At 51.6% G+C, this 17,546-nt stretch overlaps 6 protein-coding genes across 6 annotated transcripts, besides 6 other annotated features; 4 read left to right on the top strand and 2 right to left on the bottom strand.

The window, feature by feature from the left end:
* Positions 1-16: 16 nt before the first annotated feature.
* ACLA_021550 (TFIIH/NER complex ATP-dependent 5'-3' DNA helicase subunit RAD3) lies at positions 17-2,435 on the bottom strand (the record flags this gene model as incomplete). Its single annotated transcript, XM_001268866.1, has 3 exons — positions 17-1,813; positions 1,867-1,983; positions 2,034-2,435. 3 exons carry the CDS (start codon positions 2,433-2,435, stop codon positions 17-19), a joined length of 2,316 nt encoding a protein of 771 aa, XP_001268867.1.
* A 556-nt stretch (positions 2,436-2,991) lies between these two features.
* ACLA_021540 (ubiquitin-protein ligase RKR1) lies at positions 2,992-8,253 on the top strand (the record flags this gene model as incomplete). Its single annotated transcript, XM_001268865.1, has 8 exons — positions 2,992-3,291; positions 3,348-3,741; positions 3,795-5,523; positions 5,580-6,424; positions 6,477-6,893; positions 6,947-7,320; positions 7,373-7,672; positions 7,732-8,253. The coding sequence occupies 8 exons, from the start codon at positions 2,992-2,994 to the stop codon at positions 8,251-8,253; spliced, it is 4,881 nt and encodes a 1,626-aa protein (XP_001268866.1).
* A 137-nt stretch (positions 8,254-8,390) lies between these two features.
* Positions 8,391-8,425: a microsatellite.
* Positions 8,392-8,425: a microsatellite.
* Positions 8,426-8,428: 3 nt separating this feature from the next.
* ppm1 (protein C-terminal leucine carboxyl O-methyltransferase ppm1) lies at positions 8,429-9,848 on the top strand (the record flags this gene model as incomplete). The annotated part of the gene is made up of 2 exons (XM_001268864.1): positions 8,429-8,858; positions 8,941-9,848. The coding sequence occupies 2 exons, from the start codon at positions 8,429-8,431 to the stop codon at positions 9,846-9,848; spliced, it is 1,338 nt and encodes a 445-aa protein (XP_001268865.1).
* Positions 9,849-11,134: 1,286 nt separating this feature from the next.
* On the top strand, positions 11,135-12,738 carry ACLA_021520 (SUN domain-containing protein; the record flags this gene model as incomplete). The annotated part of the gene is made up of 3 exons (XM_001268863.1): positions 11,135-11,476; positions 11,541-11,773; positions 11,829-12,738. The coding sequence occupies 3 exons, from the start codon at positions 11,135-11,137 to the stop codon at positions 12,736-12,738; spliced, it is 1,485 nt and encodes a 494-aa protein (XP_001268864.1).
* Positions 12,205-12,234: a microsatellite.
* Positions 12,274-12,307: a microsatellite.
* Positions 12,504-12,539: a microsatellite.
* Positions 12,739-13,415: 677 nt separating the features above from the next.
* ACLA_021510 (DUF292 domain protein) lies at positions 13,416-14,796 on the top strand (the record flags this gene model as incomplete). The annotated part of the gene is made up of 2 exons (XM_001268862.1): positions 13,416-13,436; positions 13,612-14,796. 2 exons carry the CDS (start codon positions 13,416-13,418, stop codon positions 14,794-14,796), a joined length of 1,206 nt encoding a protein of 401 aa, XP_001268863.1.
* A 583-nt stretch (positions 14,797-15,379) lies between these two features.
* Positions 15,380-17,269, bottom strand: ACLA_021500 (putative MFS transporter; the record flags this gene model as incomplete). Its single annotated transcript, XM_001268861.1, has 3 exons — positions 15,380-16,040; positions 16,097-16,577; positions 16,645-17,269. The coding sequence occupies 3 exons, from the start codon at positions 17,267-17,269 to the stop codon at positions 15,380-15,382; spliced, it is 1,767 nt and encodes a 588-aa protein (XP_001268862.1).
* Positions 17,270-17,454: 185 nt separating this feature from the next.
* Positions 17,455-17,483: a microsatellite.
* Between the last annotated feature and the right edge of the window lie 63 nt (positions 17,484-17,546).

The following is a 17,546-nucleotide window of genomic DNA, read 5'->3' as shown; positions in this document are numbered from 1 at the left end:
TATGTGCTGAAATGGATTATTGAGCATCCAACATCATGAGGTCTTCATCTATGCCGTCGTCGAATTCGTCCGCAGCGGCAGCAGCTCCACGGTGAGTAGCCCCGTTTATGGTATGTCCATTCGAAACCACTTCTCTGCGGACTCTTTCCTCTTCTAGCATCTGCTTTTCTCGATGCCGTTCTAGGTCGGCCAAGCTCCATGTGGAGATGCCCTCTTGATCTTTGGCTTTGAACGGTTGAGCCATTGTGCGCAAGAAGTTCTTCGCGGTGGCCACAGCCATATCCGTACTAAGATTCGTCTCACTTTCCAACATGGCCTGACTGATCCATTTGGGCAACTGATTGCGTTTCTTCTGGAATCGGCGGTCAGCAAGAACCATGACTCCGTAGTCATCCTTGCCACGCAAAACACGACCCAGACACTGTGCGGCGTGTCTCATAGCGTCGAATGATAAGAAGTCGTTCTCCCGAATGCGATAATTCTCGCGCAGGAACTCCAAACGAGCCTTCAGGATACGAGACTCCGTATACTGGAAGGGGACCCCAATACATAACACGGCACGACCGTAGTGGTGGTCGAAATCGATACCCTCGGAGACTTTTCCTCGAGCGACGCAGAATAGAATAGCGCCTCGGCCATTGCAGCATGCTGTTCGGTAGGTCTCTAATGCTAGCGAAGACTCTTGCGCATCGGGGGTTTCAACCAAAATTAGTTTATAGTTCCATATTGAGTCTAGAATGCCCATTCCTTGCCACATGCTGACGATAGATTCCATATAGAGATAAGATGGAAAGAACACAACGATTCCGTCCGGTGTGATGCGCGAGAATTCCAAAACAAGATTTCCATAATTGCGCACGACACCGGGGTCGTTACGGATCTGGAAGGAAGATGAGATCTGCGCTTGATCCGACCCTCGAGTCACAATCATAGGTAAGAAAGATCGGCGTGCCAGAGTCATACTGTAAGACTCCTGCAGAACAGTATCAAAATCGAGCATCTTCGGATACATCTCGAGTGGAGAGAGAGTTCCGGAAGTTATAATCACTGAGCTGAATCGGTCAAAGACCGGTTTGATCGCGATAGAAGCGTCCAAACAAGTGAAATGCAGTATCGGATTTGGGACCGTCGCTGCTTCGGATTCAAATGGCTCCAAAATCAGCAGGAAACCCTTCTCGTAGGTCGCCACTAGAGTTGCAAACGTTGCAACTTCCTGTAAAGGTTGGTAGTCCTCAATATTGATAAGTTCTAGCGTCCGTACCAATGAAGTGAGGCGTTCCGCACAAAAACGTAGAGGCTTCCGCTCAATGAATGTGAGGTCTTTGACATGCGTCAAGAATGAGGGTGGTGTTTCGGATATAGTATGGGTGACTTTCATTCGAGTTTTGAGGTATTCGATAAACCTTTTCAAAAATGCGACGAAATGTTCTGCTCGCCGTATGTTACCTGGCACAGCCTCCTTGAGCAAGTCATCTGGAAGAACAGGGTTCGCGATAAATTGTTCCTCTTCTCGAGCTTGTTCTGCTTCCCTTAATCCCTCGACAAGTTTTGAGTATTCATTTTGGAGCTTCTCCGCATCTGAGCTTTTCATCTCCTGAATCTTCCTTTCCAAGTTATTCGCTCCCTTTGTGGCTTTTCGTAACGAGTCTTCGGTGATATCAATGCTGAGAGCTTCGATACATACGTTGTCGATGTTGTGGGCCTCATCGAATACTACTATGCAATCCTTCGAAAGTTCTCGCGATACTCTCTCGGCAATTTTAGGGTCAAGGAGGTAGTGATAGGAATAAATGATGACGTTGCAATATGGCATCTAATGTATGTTAGCTGACTATAATGCCGCAGACAGTCAAGGGGATACAATACCATGCGCCTTGCTGAGAAATAAGGACATTGCTTGTGTTCTTCTCCGTATTTCAGCAGTCCGTCAAGGGTAAAGACTCCGGGAGGAACGAGGTTATGCGGTTCGAGAAGATCGAGGTTCTAACCTGCGTCAGGCTCCTTCCTAATGGCGCAGAGCACAATTATCATACCTCGTGATAAATGCACAACTCCACATCTTCGCCCCTCTCTTTCTTTTCCTTAACGAAACCAGCCGTCAGACTCCTACACCTTGCATCGACAACTGCACCACTTTTCTCTCGCTTGACGGACGGATGTAGGCAAAGGTTCTTTCGACTGGTGAGACCCAACGCCCTGAAATCCTCAGTGTAGCCCAGCTGCTGAGTGCGATACTTCATTAACTCCTTCAACTCAGCTAAGGCCTTTTCGATCTCTGACATTGTTCGAGAACAGTAGATGAGCTTCCTGTGTTCCGGGTAATGTTGCTGATATGCAACGATCAACGAGAGCAAGGTCACGGTCTTTCCCGTACCCGAAGGCATCTCGAGAACGCAATTACCCTGGGCATCGAGGGTCTTTTTGAGATCACACATGTAGGCATACTGTTCTGGATATATACGAGGATAAGGGAAAAGAACGGGAAGATCACTATTCGACGAGAAGGACCATTAGAAGAGCTTGCTCCCCAAAAGATTTTAACTTGCTATGGATACTTATGAGCGATAGACTTACTCAATGAAGAACTTCATTGTGAGAATGAAGCGCCACTTGTGGTGGTGCTGCAACTTCCGGAGAGAACTAGAGGAAATCAAGAGGCTCTTTCTGCCTATATTCTTGACACCTTCGGCAAGGCGGACCGCGTCGACTTGACTTTTTTGGGCGATCGATGACACCAGACCACGTGACTTCCTTATCGGGACTCCGATCGTCAACGGCCGCCTTTGATATGGGAAAAGAAACCAAGTGACGTTTGTCAGAGCCGTCAGGGCATGATATAAAGAACGATACGTGGCGGATTCGAATGACTCTTGGGTTTGAGATTCATATACTGTCCGCGACTGAGTCTTCTGAGGGTTTACTTATATTCCCCTCATATTCCGTTCGTTTATATTTCTCCCAGTCAAAGTGAGCCAGTTACCCCACATTGCTATGAGCAAAAAGTTCAAATCGCAGGCTTCGAGCAGCCGTGCTGCTGCCAGTGCGTTTGGGTCTTTTGGGGGATTCTCAAGTGCCTTTTCGAGTCCCGGAAGAGCACCATCCTCTCTCACATATGTGACTGAGCCGCCAGATCTTTCACGGATTGCTGATGCGCAATTAGCCATCTCTTTCAAGAACTTTCTGAAGAAGGATGAAGTTACGAGGATACGGTCGTTAGATGAAATTAAAGATTTTGTATCTAAGGTGGAGAGCCGCGGTGGCACTCTCGACGAGGGATTCCTAGATGCCTGGGTATGTCTACAAGTATGTCTTGCAGGCTGGAAATCGATGTTGATTGTGTTCTGCAGATAAAAATCTATCCCCGGGCGTCAATCGACCTTAGTCGTAGGGTAAGGCAAACAGCCCACTCAGTTCAAGGATCTATTGCCTACCTTATTGGAAAGCGCATTGCCCCCTTCTTACCCAAGGTAGTTGGCGCGTGGCTAGCAGGAGTCTATGATAATGATCGGCCGGTGCATCTTTCAGCGCTTGAGTCGTTCACACGGGTGTTTTCCACCGATCAAAAGAGGAGCGGGGTGTGGAAAGTCTACCAGAGCTCGATCCTTGAGTTTGTAGATGATGTTATTCTCCAACAGACTCCTCAGACTTTGAGTGACGAGAGAACGGTTAAACCTGACGATGCGGAAGCGAAATATGCTCGTGTAGTAGGGACGGCTCTCATGTTGTTCAATCGGATTTTAGGTGTGTTTGTAGTGACTCCCAGGAAAGATAGCAGTTCTGACAGGTGATTTCAGCAAATTCGACTCACGAAGATCTCCAGAAGGATTTGTCAACCGTCGAGACTCTCTTGCAGAGCAAAACGCTATGGTCTCTCTGCTTTCATGATGACCCCTTTGTGCGCAAGTCTGTATATGTGTTACTCCGGTCTGCAGTCTCAAAAGAACCCGAGGAGTTGGATTGGAAAATCCTCAGTGCGGCTCTAATTGGCAAATCGTTGTCCACCCCTCAATTGGGATCGGGATCAGAGTTGTCTGAGACTTTACTGCAAGTGACATCGGCACGACCACAATTATGGACAGAAGATTACTCCGGGAAGACCACTTCGTCTAAGAGGTTGCTCCAATATATCCAAAAAGGCTCTCAAGGAGGCACGGCCTCTTTCTGGGCGAACCTCTCCCAATTACTGCAAATTCTACCCTCAGAAGTTTTGGCGAGAGCCGATCCTCAGGCTCCTGGCGAAGGTAATATCGGACTGTCCAGTTCGATCTCACTGTCGGAGGCATTCCAGGCTGGTTTGAATTCAAGGGAAGAACCTCGACAAAATCATCCAGCTGGCTGGAAATCTTATGTTGAGACGGGAATATGGCTCGCACATTCACTACCCGAGATCGACAGAGACAAATTTCTTTGCGCAAGGTTATCTCCTTTGGTCCTGCAATATGTGAGAGTTGAGCAGGATGTGCCCCAATGGTCTCTTCCAGTTCAAGCAGCTGAAGCTATTTGTACCGAGTACATTCTTGCTCTGGCTAAGTATCTATACGAAGGGGAAGTACGACGGCTATGGACGGACTTGACCGATGGGCTACTTGAAGCTGTCAAACTGTCAGCTCCCGAGCAGTCGAAAGAGTTCAGGTCTTCGCAGGACGCTGTATGCGCGCGATCTGGCCGACTTTTTGCTTTGGAGGCTTCGGTTCTTGCGAGTGTAGCTGATAGCGACTGTAGAGCTCTGCTGTCGAGGGTTTTCGAAGAAACAAACTTGCCACTGCTGGACGGTTGCTTGCAAGTTCTACAATCCCGAAATGGCAAGCCGTATGCAGCAGCTGCTGTTGTTGAAGAAATGATACGCAACGTTGCAGACATCGCACGGCAGTCTCGTGACTTGCCAGAATTTGTTCAAAACGAGGCGTCCAATCTTTTGGCCTCCCCATCAGCGGATCGTCTCATCTCGATCATCTTATCTTGCCGCTCCTGGGACGGGTTCGGTTCCAGCTTCGAGAAAGTAGTCGAGCGGGTAGCGGATTCTGATCTACAGCAGTCAAATGTACAAGCTGTCCAGAAACTACTGTCAACTCTCGATTTCGCAGAAGTGCGTGATAACAAAGGTCTTGATTCCTTGATCAAACAAGCATTGGACCAGGCCTGCAGAGGCAGCCGTTTCCACTGGCCAATCGTGATCGCAGCACTACAAAATCAATCTACCCAAGGCGAATTGGTTGATTCAATTTTTCTTTCTATCATCAATACTTTATCTGACAAAAACAAGCTTTCCGATGCCCTGTTTGGACTCTCTCAGATTGCCGACTCTGTCCCGGATGCGATCAGAGGATTCCAGAGCGGAGCATATGGGTCAAAGCTAGCTGCAAAGCTCCTGTTCCTGACAGAATCTTCTGATGAAGAAGTGGCAAGTCTTGCAGAATCACTCATAGTGAGACTCAAGGAAATTGCAATCGGTGAGACAAGTGCCAAGTCGAGTGTCGAAATTTTGCAGCATAACTTCGACCATGTCAATGCGGAATCGCTCTCGTAAGTTTTGACCAACAGAATGAATGGACGTTTGATGGTTGCTGACGCTTTTCAAGGCTTGGGTCCTTACTCAGCATAGCAGAGGACCTCCTTCAGGCTGTTGACTTCGAGGATATTGGCTCAATCGCCAAAGATATTTTACCTTCTCGTCAATCCTGGGAGAGAGCCATACAGCCGTTCCTAGATCTTCCTCCCCGCTCATCAACGGCTATCACAAACCCACTCGGCGGAACATTGTATTTAGTTCACCGGGATTTATCAGACACATTCAAGGAACAGTATCGCAGTATCCCTCGTGATGCCGGTAATTGTTCATCTGCATTTCGACTCGCATATTTTACTGTTCGAATTCTGTCCTCCTTCGACATAGTGAGCAAGCTTTCGGCAGTAGAGCTGGAGACAATAGCCTACTTTATGCCACTGGTTGTGCAATTGATTGATGATGATTTGAGTATTGAGAATTGCAACGGTATCACTGGGCTATCGCATTCAGATCAACGAGACGAATACATGGAGCTCGTCCATGATGGCCGGAAGATGATCAGCCAGTGGGCGCGCTCGGAAATCCAATCCTTTGGGACGGAAGAGAGCATTTCGTCCATCATTCTTTCGTTCTGGCAAGGCAGACTAGAAGCGTTGGGTAGTACCTCTCCGGCAGACTATCGCATTGGAGAAGCATTTGTGAAGTTGATGAATAGCGTCGATTCACCTGGCAGGAATAAATCCCCTGAAGATATTACCAAGTTGTGCAGGGAAATGCGAACAGCGAACGCCATCAAATCAGCGGCTTGGGTGGCTGTCCTGCGAGACTCGATATTGACCAGCCCAACAGGCATCCGGCTTTGCAACGAATTAGTTGCAGATTCTACCGGTCTTAAGCCGCAAGATGAGAAAAAGGACGGTTAGTGAGGTCGAAAATCGAGCTTATCAACGTTTTGCTAACGCGGCTTAAGGAATTCGAAAGCTGTCCATACTCAACCTTCTTCTGGCAGGAGAAGTTGATGTTGCAGGGACTTTTCCCACTCAGCGTTTGGTCTTCCTTGTCAAGCATCTCGTAAGGTGTCTCCAGTCTGAGGAGTTGCCACTCAGTCTCAAAGCAGAAATCATCCGTACCTTGACCTTCGTCCTTCCCCATTTGAATGAGATTTATGGATCCCACTGGGAAGACTGCATCGATGTTCTGTGCGCGATATGGCACGAAGTCAACGGTGGGGACGATGCTCTACCCCTCATCCTCTCTTCCTTCAGACTGTTTGCAGCTCTCAGGTCAATAGTCGCGGATGAAGACAGCAACGATGAAGTGAAAGATGTCTGGTCGGAGCGAAAGACGGAGCTTTTCAACAATCTAGTCTCGACTCTCGGAAAGCTCGGTAAGTTCAGATGCATACAGTTAGATATGCTGATGCTAATTGACTCTCGAAAGATCATTCTACCACTTTTCATCAGCCACGGGATATCACCGCCGAAGTTCTATGCCGCCTGATCGAAGTTATTCCCGCCGAAAGTCTTGAAGACGTGAACAAGATGTTTTACCTCCTGACTGCAAACAGTCGGGCTGTCCAAAAAGCAGCCTATACGCTTCTTCATCGTTATATCCCTTCAACACAGGAGCAAGTGTCTTTCGACGTGGCTTTATCCAACTCGGTGGCAAGACTTCCTGACGAGCTCATGTCTTTGCTTCTGGAAGCGCCTACAAAAGAATCAATCGCTCTTGCCGAAGACGACGATAGGACATGGACTGGTATCAGGTCATATCTCCTGAGCTGGAACGTGGTATTTGACCACTTTGTCAATGCGGTATGTGTGAGGGCCTATCAGTGGCAGCTCCGTGCTAATCTCGATAACATAGTCTCTCACGGTACAAGAACAATATGTTTCCGGCATCAAAGAAAATGATAGCCTGGGTCCATTGTTGGAATTCATGTTTGATTTGCTTCAGCAATCCCAGGGAAAACTTGTCGATGCCTCGAAGTTTGACATTCGCTCCTTTGAGCTCGATGAGTCAGAAACTCATGAGAAAGAGATACAGTGGCTCCTCGTCCACTTGTACTTCTTGTGCTTGAAGCATCTTGGCAATTTGACTAAGAGCTGGTGGCTTGATACAACGAACCGCATCAAAGGCCCTGTGGAGGCGTGGTCCGAGAAATTTGTAAGACTTGACGTACTAGCATCCGACTACTTGTTCAGAGTGCTAACTATCCAAATCAGGTCTCGCCTCTGATCATTGAGGACTCACTCAAGGGAGTGGACGAATGGATAGCAACCCAGGACCCGAATGAGGAACGCGCTCTGTCAGTGAAGATCGCCCCCAGGACAGCGGAGATCATTGCCAGCATTCCCGTCGACGAGGATTCGCCCCCCGTCGCAATCTCGATCTCTCTCCCGCCCGCATATCCTCTGCAGCCGGCCCTTGTCGTAGGACGGAGCCGGGTGCTAGTCGATGAAAGGAAGTGGAGAAGCTGGCTTCTCACCATCCAGGGTGTGATCATGTTCTCCAACGGTAATCTTGTGGATGGTCTGATGGCATTCCGCAAGAATGTGCAGGGCGCATTGAAGGGTCAGAGCGAGTGTGCCATCTGCTACTCGGTAATCTCGACGGACATGCAGACTCCGAACAAGCGATGCGCCACCTGCAAGAACACCTTCCACTCGGTGTGTTTGTTCCGGTGGTTCAAGAGCAGTAACCAGAGCACCTGTCCTCTGTGCCGGAACAACTTTGTATATGTATGAGATATGGTTGTTAGATAGAGTAGTATAAACGGCGTATTGATCTAGAGTCGTGGAAGGTCAATGATGGCCATTAAAATATATTTTCAAGATCGACGGAAATATAGCCCTGTTTTATATCATCGTTATCTGAGAAATACTTTTTTTTGTTTTTTTTTTTTTTTTTTTTTTTTTTGGCATGGCTATTCGAAGCGATCAAAGGACAGCAGGGCGTCCACGCCGCAAGGAGGCTTGCTGTAGGCTCCAGTGGGTCAAGTATGGCGGGGAGATTGACAACCCCGCCAGTATCATCATCACCGCCCAAAAGCTTCCCTTCTCTGGCCATAGAACCTCTTCCGCCATGTCAGCCCCGCAAATCCCCAACCTGAACACCCTCCGTCGCGGTGGAGGTCGAGGACGCTTACGAGGCCGCGGAGGTACCAGTGCTGGCGAAGACGGCCATGGACTGCGCGCAACAGCAGCCAAAGACCGGGTTGTACAGGGGACAGACAATGACGCCAGTGTCTCCCGGCTGAGTGCAGTGGAAATCGGATACCTGGAGGACCCATTCGCTCGGGCGTCGACATCGCCGGGATCAGAAACGAGAAGACTGCCCATCATCAACAGAGGTAAGTGGCTGCTTTGACTGCGATAGGGACCACTACCACCCTTTCATCCCTCCATGTCTGACTCGGAGATGTCTGCGATTAGGTACATACGTCCGCACCACTGCCATCGACCGCCTCGTTGCGCGATTCCTCGGCCTCGAATCAACGAACAGCACCACCACCGAGACCAGGAAACAAATCATCTCGCTAGGCGCTGGATCAGATACGCGAGTATTCCGTGTCCTCTCCCAGCCAACGGTCCGCAACCTCGTCTACCACGAGATCGACTTCCCCGTAAACACCGCAGCGAAAATCAAGTTTATCCGCGCGGCGCCCCTCCTCCAGCGCGCACTAGGGATTAAGGGCCCCAACGACATATCCATCTCCGACACGGGGGACGCACTGCACACCCCGACCTACCACCTGCATCCGCTTGATCTCCGAACACTCGCCGCGTCCGCGTCCACATCAGCAGAGCCAGCCGCGCCTCCACCTCCCCCCTCGCTCCCCGACATCGACCCAACCCTTCCCACCCTCCTCATTTCAGAATGCTGTCTGATCTACCTGTCCCCGCGCGAAGCCGCCAACGTCGTGGACTACTTCACGAAGATGCTGTTCCCGGCGCGCGTGCCGCTAGGCTTGGTCCTGTACGAGCCTATCCGACCGGACGACGCCTTCGGGCGCACGATGGTGGCTAATCTTGCGACGCGCGGGATCCAGCTGCAGACGCTGCATGAGTATGCGTCTTTGGAGGCACAGCGGCGACGGCTACGCGAGCATGGACTCGATGCGGGCCAGGCTGCAGCGGATATCGACTTCATCTGGGAGCGGTGGGTGAGTGAGGCGGAGAAGGAGAGGGTTGCGGGGCTGGAGATGCTGGATGAGCTTGAGGAATGGCGGTTGCTTGCGCGGCATTACTGTGTTGCGTGGGGGTGGAGGAGGGGGGCAGCGGAGGATGCTGTGGGAGTGTTTGATGGTTGGAGGGATATAGAGGGACAGTCGGGGGAGTAGATTTTGGTCTGTTATGCGTGGTTGGGTTGCTACTTGTTCGATCTTCATATGGACGATAATAATGACCGTCAAGAGGCAGCGAACACGACCGGAACCATGGCCGCCAGTTAGAGAACCCGGACCTACTCCACATCTATTAGTAGGGGAGGGGGGGTTATCTAGTCCCCAACCAAGTTACCAACATATAACAAGTTAACAACCCATGGCCCCATGGTTCCTGCTTGAAGATCGTTGATATATGAGTCTCGAAGGTATTCTTTGTTCTCGTCTGATCGAAGCATCCGATTGGCCCCCTTTTTCGCGACAGGCGCAAGTTGTTGCACCGAAAACTCGAATGAGAGTTTAATGGTGTCGGCTAGTGGAACTGTCAATGTGACTGTTGATTATAATTTATAACTATTGCTCGATCATGGTGCAATACTTAGCTTCAGTGTGGGGGCCTTATGAAGCGATGATCCTTATTTTCTGATGGACATTGTCTCTTTGGAGAGAAGGTCCAGTACTCTGTAGTACTACGCTATCTAGGCTGTAGCCATCGTCAACTACTTACTACTAATATCAATGCCCCTCAGCCGCAGCCGCAGCGATACAGTGATGACTGATGAAGACAGACAAAGAGAGTTGCTCAAGGATCCAACATCACACGCACCAGGAGTCAGGAACATACCCGCTGTGATTGGCCGAGATAAAACCCTCCCTTTCCCCACTGGGACTAGTGGGGCACGAACCACCGGGGCAAGATGTTGGATAGTGCTCTAATTGGCTGCAGCTAGCGAGGTCCCCAGCTCGATTGGGAATAGCTTTCAATAGCCTCGAGGTTATCCCAATGAGGAAATCCGTGGCTTCATCAAGCAGAATCACTTACTCCGTACAGTTACGGGGGGCGTTGGACGGAGTTTCGGATTGGTGACTCCCTAGCGCAGGCGCCATACGGTTCAAGTCATCAACTCCAGTCTGGAGTTGGCCTGATTTATGGGCTAACGATGGACTAGAACTAGTTCTCGTGTTGGGCTGGTCCCCCGTCCCTATTTCCTCGCTCACCCCAGTCACTTCTCTTACTTCTCTTTTCCCCATCCATCTCGCTCCTGTCTGGTGGTGGTTCCCTTCTTTTTTCGCTCTTCGGAGTAGTCACTCGTTCTTTTTGGTATTACTGACCATAGTCTTTCGTTCCTGTCGCGTTGAGATTGATTCGGATTCGACTCGATCCCAATCGGCCCACCTCCTCCAACAACTTCAGCGAAGTCGCACTATATGAAAGGAAAAGAATTTGGAAGAATAACGTCAGAATGAAGTTTGATATGGTTACCGGCGCATCGGCGCTGCTATGGCTCATCGCGGGCGTCGAGGCATCCGGACACGCCCGCCTGCATCAATCGAGACATCAACACGGTGGTATCCACTCAGTTGCCGAAGTGGGAGCTCCACTGGAGAAGAGAGGAGGGAAATGCGAGTTTCCTACCGATGCCGGCTTGGTCGCGGTGACTCCGAACATGAAGAACGCCGGCTGGGCCATGAGTCCCGACCAGCCTTGTGAGCCCGGCCACTATTGCCCGTATGCTTGTCCTCCCGGCCAAGTATCGATGCAATGGGACCCCAAAGCCACCTCTTACTCATATCCCAAGTCCATGGTGAGTCGCATCGAAGAAAGTGTCCAAGAGCAATCAAACGATTTCTGACAATCGTGCGCTTCAGAATGGCGGTCTTTATTGCGATGATGACGGCAAGATTCAGAAGCCGTTCCCCAACAAGCCGTATTGTCAGGACGGCACAGGCTCCGTCGGCGCCCGCAACAAGTGCGGCAAACAAGTCGCCTTCTGCCAGACCGTTCTACCTGGAAACGAGGCCATGCTGATTCCCACTCTGGTGGAAGAACTGGCGACACTTGCTGTGCCTGATCTCAGCTATTGGTGTGAAACAGCCGCCCAGTGAGTGCATATGCCCAGAAGAATACGACCACTGTAGAAATCTGACTGTATTCAGCTTCTATATCAATCCCCCGGGTTACGATACCGAAACCGCTTGCGTCTGGGGTACCTCTGACAAACCGATCGGTAACTGGTCACCGTATGTTGCCGGCACGAACACCGATGGAAACGGCAATACGTTCTTGAAGATCGGTTGGAATCCGATTTACCTCGAACCCGCAACGCCTTTCCGCAATGAGATTCCCGAATTCGGTGTCGAGATCGAGTGCGAGGGCGGCGGCTGCAATGGTCTTCCATGCAAAATCGATCCGGCGGTCAACGGTGTCAACGAGATGGTCGGCAGCTCTTCCGTCGGGGCCGGCGGCGCAACATTCTGCGTGGTGACAGTCCCCAAGGGCGAAAAGGCCAATGTTGTCGTTTTCAATAAGTCTGGTGGCGGCGGCGGCGGCGGCGGTGGTGGCTCCTCGTCGACCAAGAAGCCCGAACCCACGACTAAATCCGATCCCACAACTAAGCTCGATCCCACAACTAAGCCCAGCGAGAGCAGCACCAAGACTGCCGCCCCATCCAGCACGGATTCCCCAAGCACGTCGACCGATGCGCCGTCCTCCACCTCCGACGAGCCCTCTAGCACATACTCAAGCGCAAGCTCCACCACCATTACCACCACTACACCTTCCGTGACTAGCGGTCCAAGTCAGAAAGCTAAGGGCTCCAAGAGCGAGTGGCCTTCTGGATCTGCGTCTTCTGAATCTGCGTCGTCTGACCTGCCTTACACGTACGAACCGCAGATGTTTGTTAAACAATCGGTGTCTGTTGGACCTCTTCCGGCAATGACCACTGGATCCGCGCAAGCCAGTCCTACACCGGTTCCTGAGAAAGAAAATGGAAGCGCTGCCAATGCCGCGGTGTCAGTGCTGACACTAGGAATGGGAGCCGTTGCGGCCATCATGGTGAACCTCTAGGTTTAAAAGAAGCATGGCAACTGTACACGTAAGCTGCCAGGCGTGCAGTCTTCCAAGGTCGTCACCAACTTTACTTCAGCTATGAGCTCTCCTTTCTTCTCGTCGAAGTCAACTTCGCGTTATAATTCTCCCCTTTCTTGTTCCTTGTTTTCACTTCTCTGGGATACCCCTTGGTCCTGTTCAACTGGACCACTTTTTCTTATTCGAACCATACCATTCTTCTTGACGACTGACGTTATCTGTATATTGACGACCCTTTAACTTGATTATATTCTCTTCGTCTGCTCATCAGCAGTTTTCTTTTGGTTTTGAGGGCTTTTTTCCCCCCCCTTTGAATGGATGATCTGACACGTTAGCTTGGAGCTCTTGAGTATCGTTGACGATAATGGGTGGACGGGGATTGGACATACCATACTTTTCCTTCTGGAGATATTGTTACTTGAACTGAACTTCTTTTGATAATTTTTGATAATGTCGATAATTAGCTGATCTAAAATAAGGTAGAGCAATGTGATAATCCATAATAAAACCAATCCCTTGGAAGACAGAGATGTATTGGAGTCAGCAACCTTATCGAGACTTATCAGTTGATCAACATCCGCCTTGCACCTGCACATCTCAACTCCCCCCCCCAATTCCAACATCAATCTCTCCATCAGCAACATTCAACAGCCAAGATGCCTCCTTCAGTACAAACAGTAAGTCCTCCCGTTCATACTCAGTCTTCAACAAATCATTCTTCCCCTACCTTATCATCCTCCACACCCCGGAAAGCCCCCCATTGCCTTACCCCGCATTCACCATCCTCCCATGCATCCAAGGCAACACACCTCCCCGGACAAACAAACTAAGTAACCACCATCACCACACCAGAACAAACTCACCTCAACCCTGCGCCTTCTCATCCCGCGCCTCCGCCTCCTCCAGAAGAAAGACACCGCGTCCTCCGTCATCCAGCGCCGCGAACTCGCCCACCTCCTCGACGAAGGCCGCGAATCGTCCGCCCGCATCCGCGTCGAGAATGTCATTGCCACCGACATCGCCGTCGAGGTCATGGAGATGGTCGAGCTGTACTGCGAGCTGCTCCTCGCGCGCGCCAACGTACTCGATCAGGTCGCGTTCGGCGAGAAGGGCGCCCGTGCGCGCAGTCGCGCCAAGGAAGCCCTAAAGGCCGGGCAGGGTCATCGTCAGCCTCAGCGGCAGAGCGCGAGCCCCGCACCGGCCCAGGTGGATACGAGCACGTCCTCGAAATCCTTCCTCGGCTTCTCGCTATGGGGGTCGGGGTCGGGGTCGAAGAAGCAGGCCGGGGCTTCGGCTCCTGCTGCGGATGTGGATGCGGATGCGTCGACGTTGCGAGGACGCAAGACCGAGGCGGAGGAGTCGGAAGAAGTCGCTGCCGCAGAGGCGGACCAGCGCAGTTACATTGACCCCGCGCTCGACGAGGCCGCCGCTGTCATCTTCTACGCCTGGCCGCGCTTCCCGCACGAGGTCCGCGAGCTGACCATGCTGCGCGGCATGCTTGCCGAGCGCTGGGGGAAGGAGTTCATGGCTCTGGCGCAGGACAACAAACTTGAGGACGTGCGAGTGCCGGAGCGGGTCCTGAAGGCGCTGCGCGTGAAGCCGCCGACCCAGGAACTGGTCGACAGCTACCTCCGGGAGATTGCACGGGCGTATGGGAGTTCCTGGGGGGTGGAGGATCAGGCTGAGCTCGGCGGCGCCCCAGAGTTTGTTGATGATGGCGATGGCGATGGCGATGCTGCTATCCCCTCGACCCCATCGCGGCCGACGCTCGCAGAAGCGCGTCGCGCGTCTGAAGCCTCCGAGCTGAACAAGGCAACGCCGCCGCGTGGCTTCCACACTGGAAAGAGCCCTGTCAGCGTTGCGCCGCCGGGACCCCGGTCGGATAACCCGAACCCCCGAGTCAAGGTTCCCGGGAGTGATGTCGAGTCGGAGTCGCAGATTGACGGGCAAAAGCCGCGGAAGAACAATGCTGGTGGTCCGGGTTCGATACCGGAGCTGGACGAGTTGACTCGAAGATTCGCAGCGTTGCGCCGGTAAACCTAGAAGTTGAGACATTGAGCGAGATGGGTCACGTCGGACGATTGACGAATTGAAACGCATGTTGATGTTGATACGAGGTCTACGTTATTGTCTATGGTCGAGCATACCTCAAATCCGGTAATAATGAGAAGGTTAAATTCATGAAATATTATTTGTATCTGATGCATAGATACAGTCATCTATAATCTAGCCCGAAGCGGCCATGTGCCTTCATCGCTTCGTGCATGAGAAGGCCCCCCGTGAACGCAATGAGAGAGAACAAGTCATATACACAGAGAAGCGAAGAAGAGCCCTGCGGGAAACGAAGCCGTGACGAAGCCGTGAAGGCCAGTTCTTCGGCCCAGTCCAACAGTTCATGTACAACAGACAGTTCTCGCTGCCTGGCATCGTCCAGTCAACTGGACAATTAATATGAGCAAACTTGCGAAGAGCAAAAATGACGCAAGCAAGTGAACACGAATATGGTGAGCCACAAAACGGTATAACCCCGACAGGACACCAGACTATGCATGTGCCCGAAACATATGTACAGAGCAAGGTAAGGTAAAAAAAAAAAAAAAAGTGCGAGAACAGAAACAACTCAATGGATGTCTTCTTCCTCCCCGGGAAGAAGAACCTCATGGCCAGAACCTTCGTAAACAAAGATCGCGGCTATGCATCCGAAAACAGACACGAGGGCTATCAGCCACCAGGCGAAGCCCACCATTCCGATTTCTAGACCATATCCGTACCAAGCCCCAGAGAAGATGGGGCCGATGGTGCGGAAGGCCGAAGAGACTGACTGCCCGATGCCGTGCATCGTACCGAGCACCGAAGGATGTGGTGAACAGTTGTTGAGAAGAATGATCGAGGTCGGGAGTGTAAATGTCCGCGCGGTGACCTGCAGGAAGAGGACGACGATAATGGAAAACCAGACCCATGGGCCATTGGCTTGTCCGGGAGGAGCCGTAGTGGATGGCGCAAGCGCGATATATGGCGCAAAAGCATAGGCCAGGGGGAAGAGAGAGAGAAAGTACCGGTAGCTCTTGGCCGTACCCAGACGGCCATTGATAGAAGGATAGATGGTAAATTGGAGGAGCATGCCAATTACACCAAGGATAGCGGTCGCGAATCCAACACTCTGCGGCAACATGCCCAACCCACCGGTGAAGATGAAAGGGAGTTCCTGGGCAGGACTGGCGGGGTCGCTGGAGTCATATCGCGGGGTCGAGAGGAAAAGCAGCCAGAGATTGTTGAAGGCACTGTGAACGATGTCATTATACATGCACACACGAGTCGAAAGAAGTGCAATACATACCCCATCTGGAAATCGAAGAACGCCTGGGCTAAAAGAGTGCACAGAACATTCTTCGTCCAAATGCGCCGGAAAGGCAACACACGCGCATTTCTTCTAGAGTTGGTGGCCTTTTCTTCCAGTTCGTAGCTTTCGGTAGGATCGGTTGGTCGGCTCAGCAGCGGTCCTTCCTCGTCATAGTCGGAGAAAGGGATTCTGGTATACAGGGGTGATGAGGAAGGAACAACGGCCTTCAGACCACGGGCGAACAGTTTCAACGCAAAAGCGCCCAGGCCAGGTTTTCCCTTGCATGCTTGCAACGTTTCGTCCAGTCCCATGCCGACGCAAACGGCGCAGGTTGTCAATAAGAAGGCATTGGCCAGCATTGGCAATGCATACGGATACTTTATCAGCCATTGCACACCAGCCGCACCTCCAAAGGACGAATTGGTGCCAAACAGCCTCGGATAGCTCTTGACCGGATCGGCAAGCATGCCTCCCATAACTGGAACCATGGGAATTAGCAATCATCATCTTCGAGGGGACTACCATCGGTCAACGAGTCGACTCACCTGGGCCAAACAGCGCAGCGATATTGAACCCAATGGGAAGGATCAAGAAGGCCCGAGAATGGTATTTCCTCTCCTTAACATTCTCTGCGATCATTGTCCGAACGATCCCCACTGTTCCGTTGATCGCACCACTAAACGAACGCCAAAACACGGCCTGCGCGAATGACGTCGAAAAGGCAACACCCAGGCAGGATACTGCCGTGCCTATCAACCCCACCAACAAAACAAATTTACGACCACCCCACTCAGCATCTGCCACTCGACCCCAGGGTATCGCAGTCGCGAATTGTGCGGCCGTGAAAGCACCCTGAAGAATTCCAGCTTGTGTAGACACGTCGGAGTCGGAGAGCGTTTCGTCGAAGGATTTGAGCTGGTAGAACATGTACGCTTGTAACGAGGCGATCTGCAAGAAGTCGAAGACGCGACACAGACCCAGCAACGCCAGCTGCTTCTTCCTAGGCAACGACATCCAGGTGACGGGCCCGCCGCGGGTCGCTGGACCTCCAGCAACATGTCTCTGTTGTTGTTGTTGTTGATGTTGCATAGCGTTGGCCTGTGTGATACTCTGGGAATGATTGCGGGTGTGACCTCGATGCCATCCTGACGAGGTGCTCTTCATAGCCATATTGGGGTGGTCGAAGGATGAAGGAGGAGACGAGCCCTCAGAGAGGTCGGCGAGATCGGCGAGTGAGAGGTTCGATTCTCGTCGGCGCCGTGTGTGAGGGTGATAAGCGGGAAAGGAAGGTTCGCCGCCTTGATCGTGACCGGATGTCCAAGAAGTCGCCCGGGTATGGCGAGCATCCCGATTTTTGCTGCCGCTGCTGCTGCTGTTGCTGTTGTTATTGTTCTTGATGACGATGGCAGGTTGATGTTGAGAATAATTATTACTATTATTGGTGGTG

Source organism: Aspergillus clavatus, genomic scaffold (genome assembly GCF_000002715.2).
Source record: "Aspergillus clavatus NRRL 1 1099423829805 genomic scaffold, whole genome shotgun sequence".
In the NCBI taxonomy this organism is placed as follows: Eukaryota; Fungi; Ascomycota; class Eurotiomycetes; order Eurotiales; family Aspergillaceae; genus Aspergillus; species Aspergillus clavatus.
Note: the sequence above shows the minus strand (reverse complement) of the source record. Positions and strands in the feature narration are given on the sequence as shown.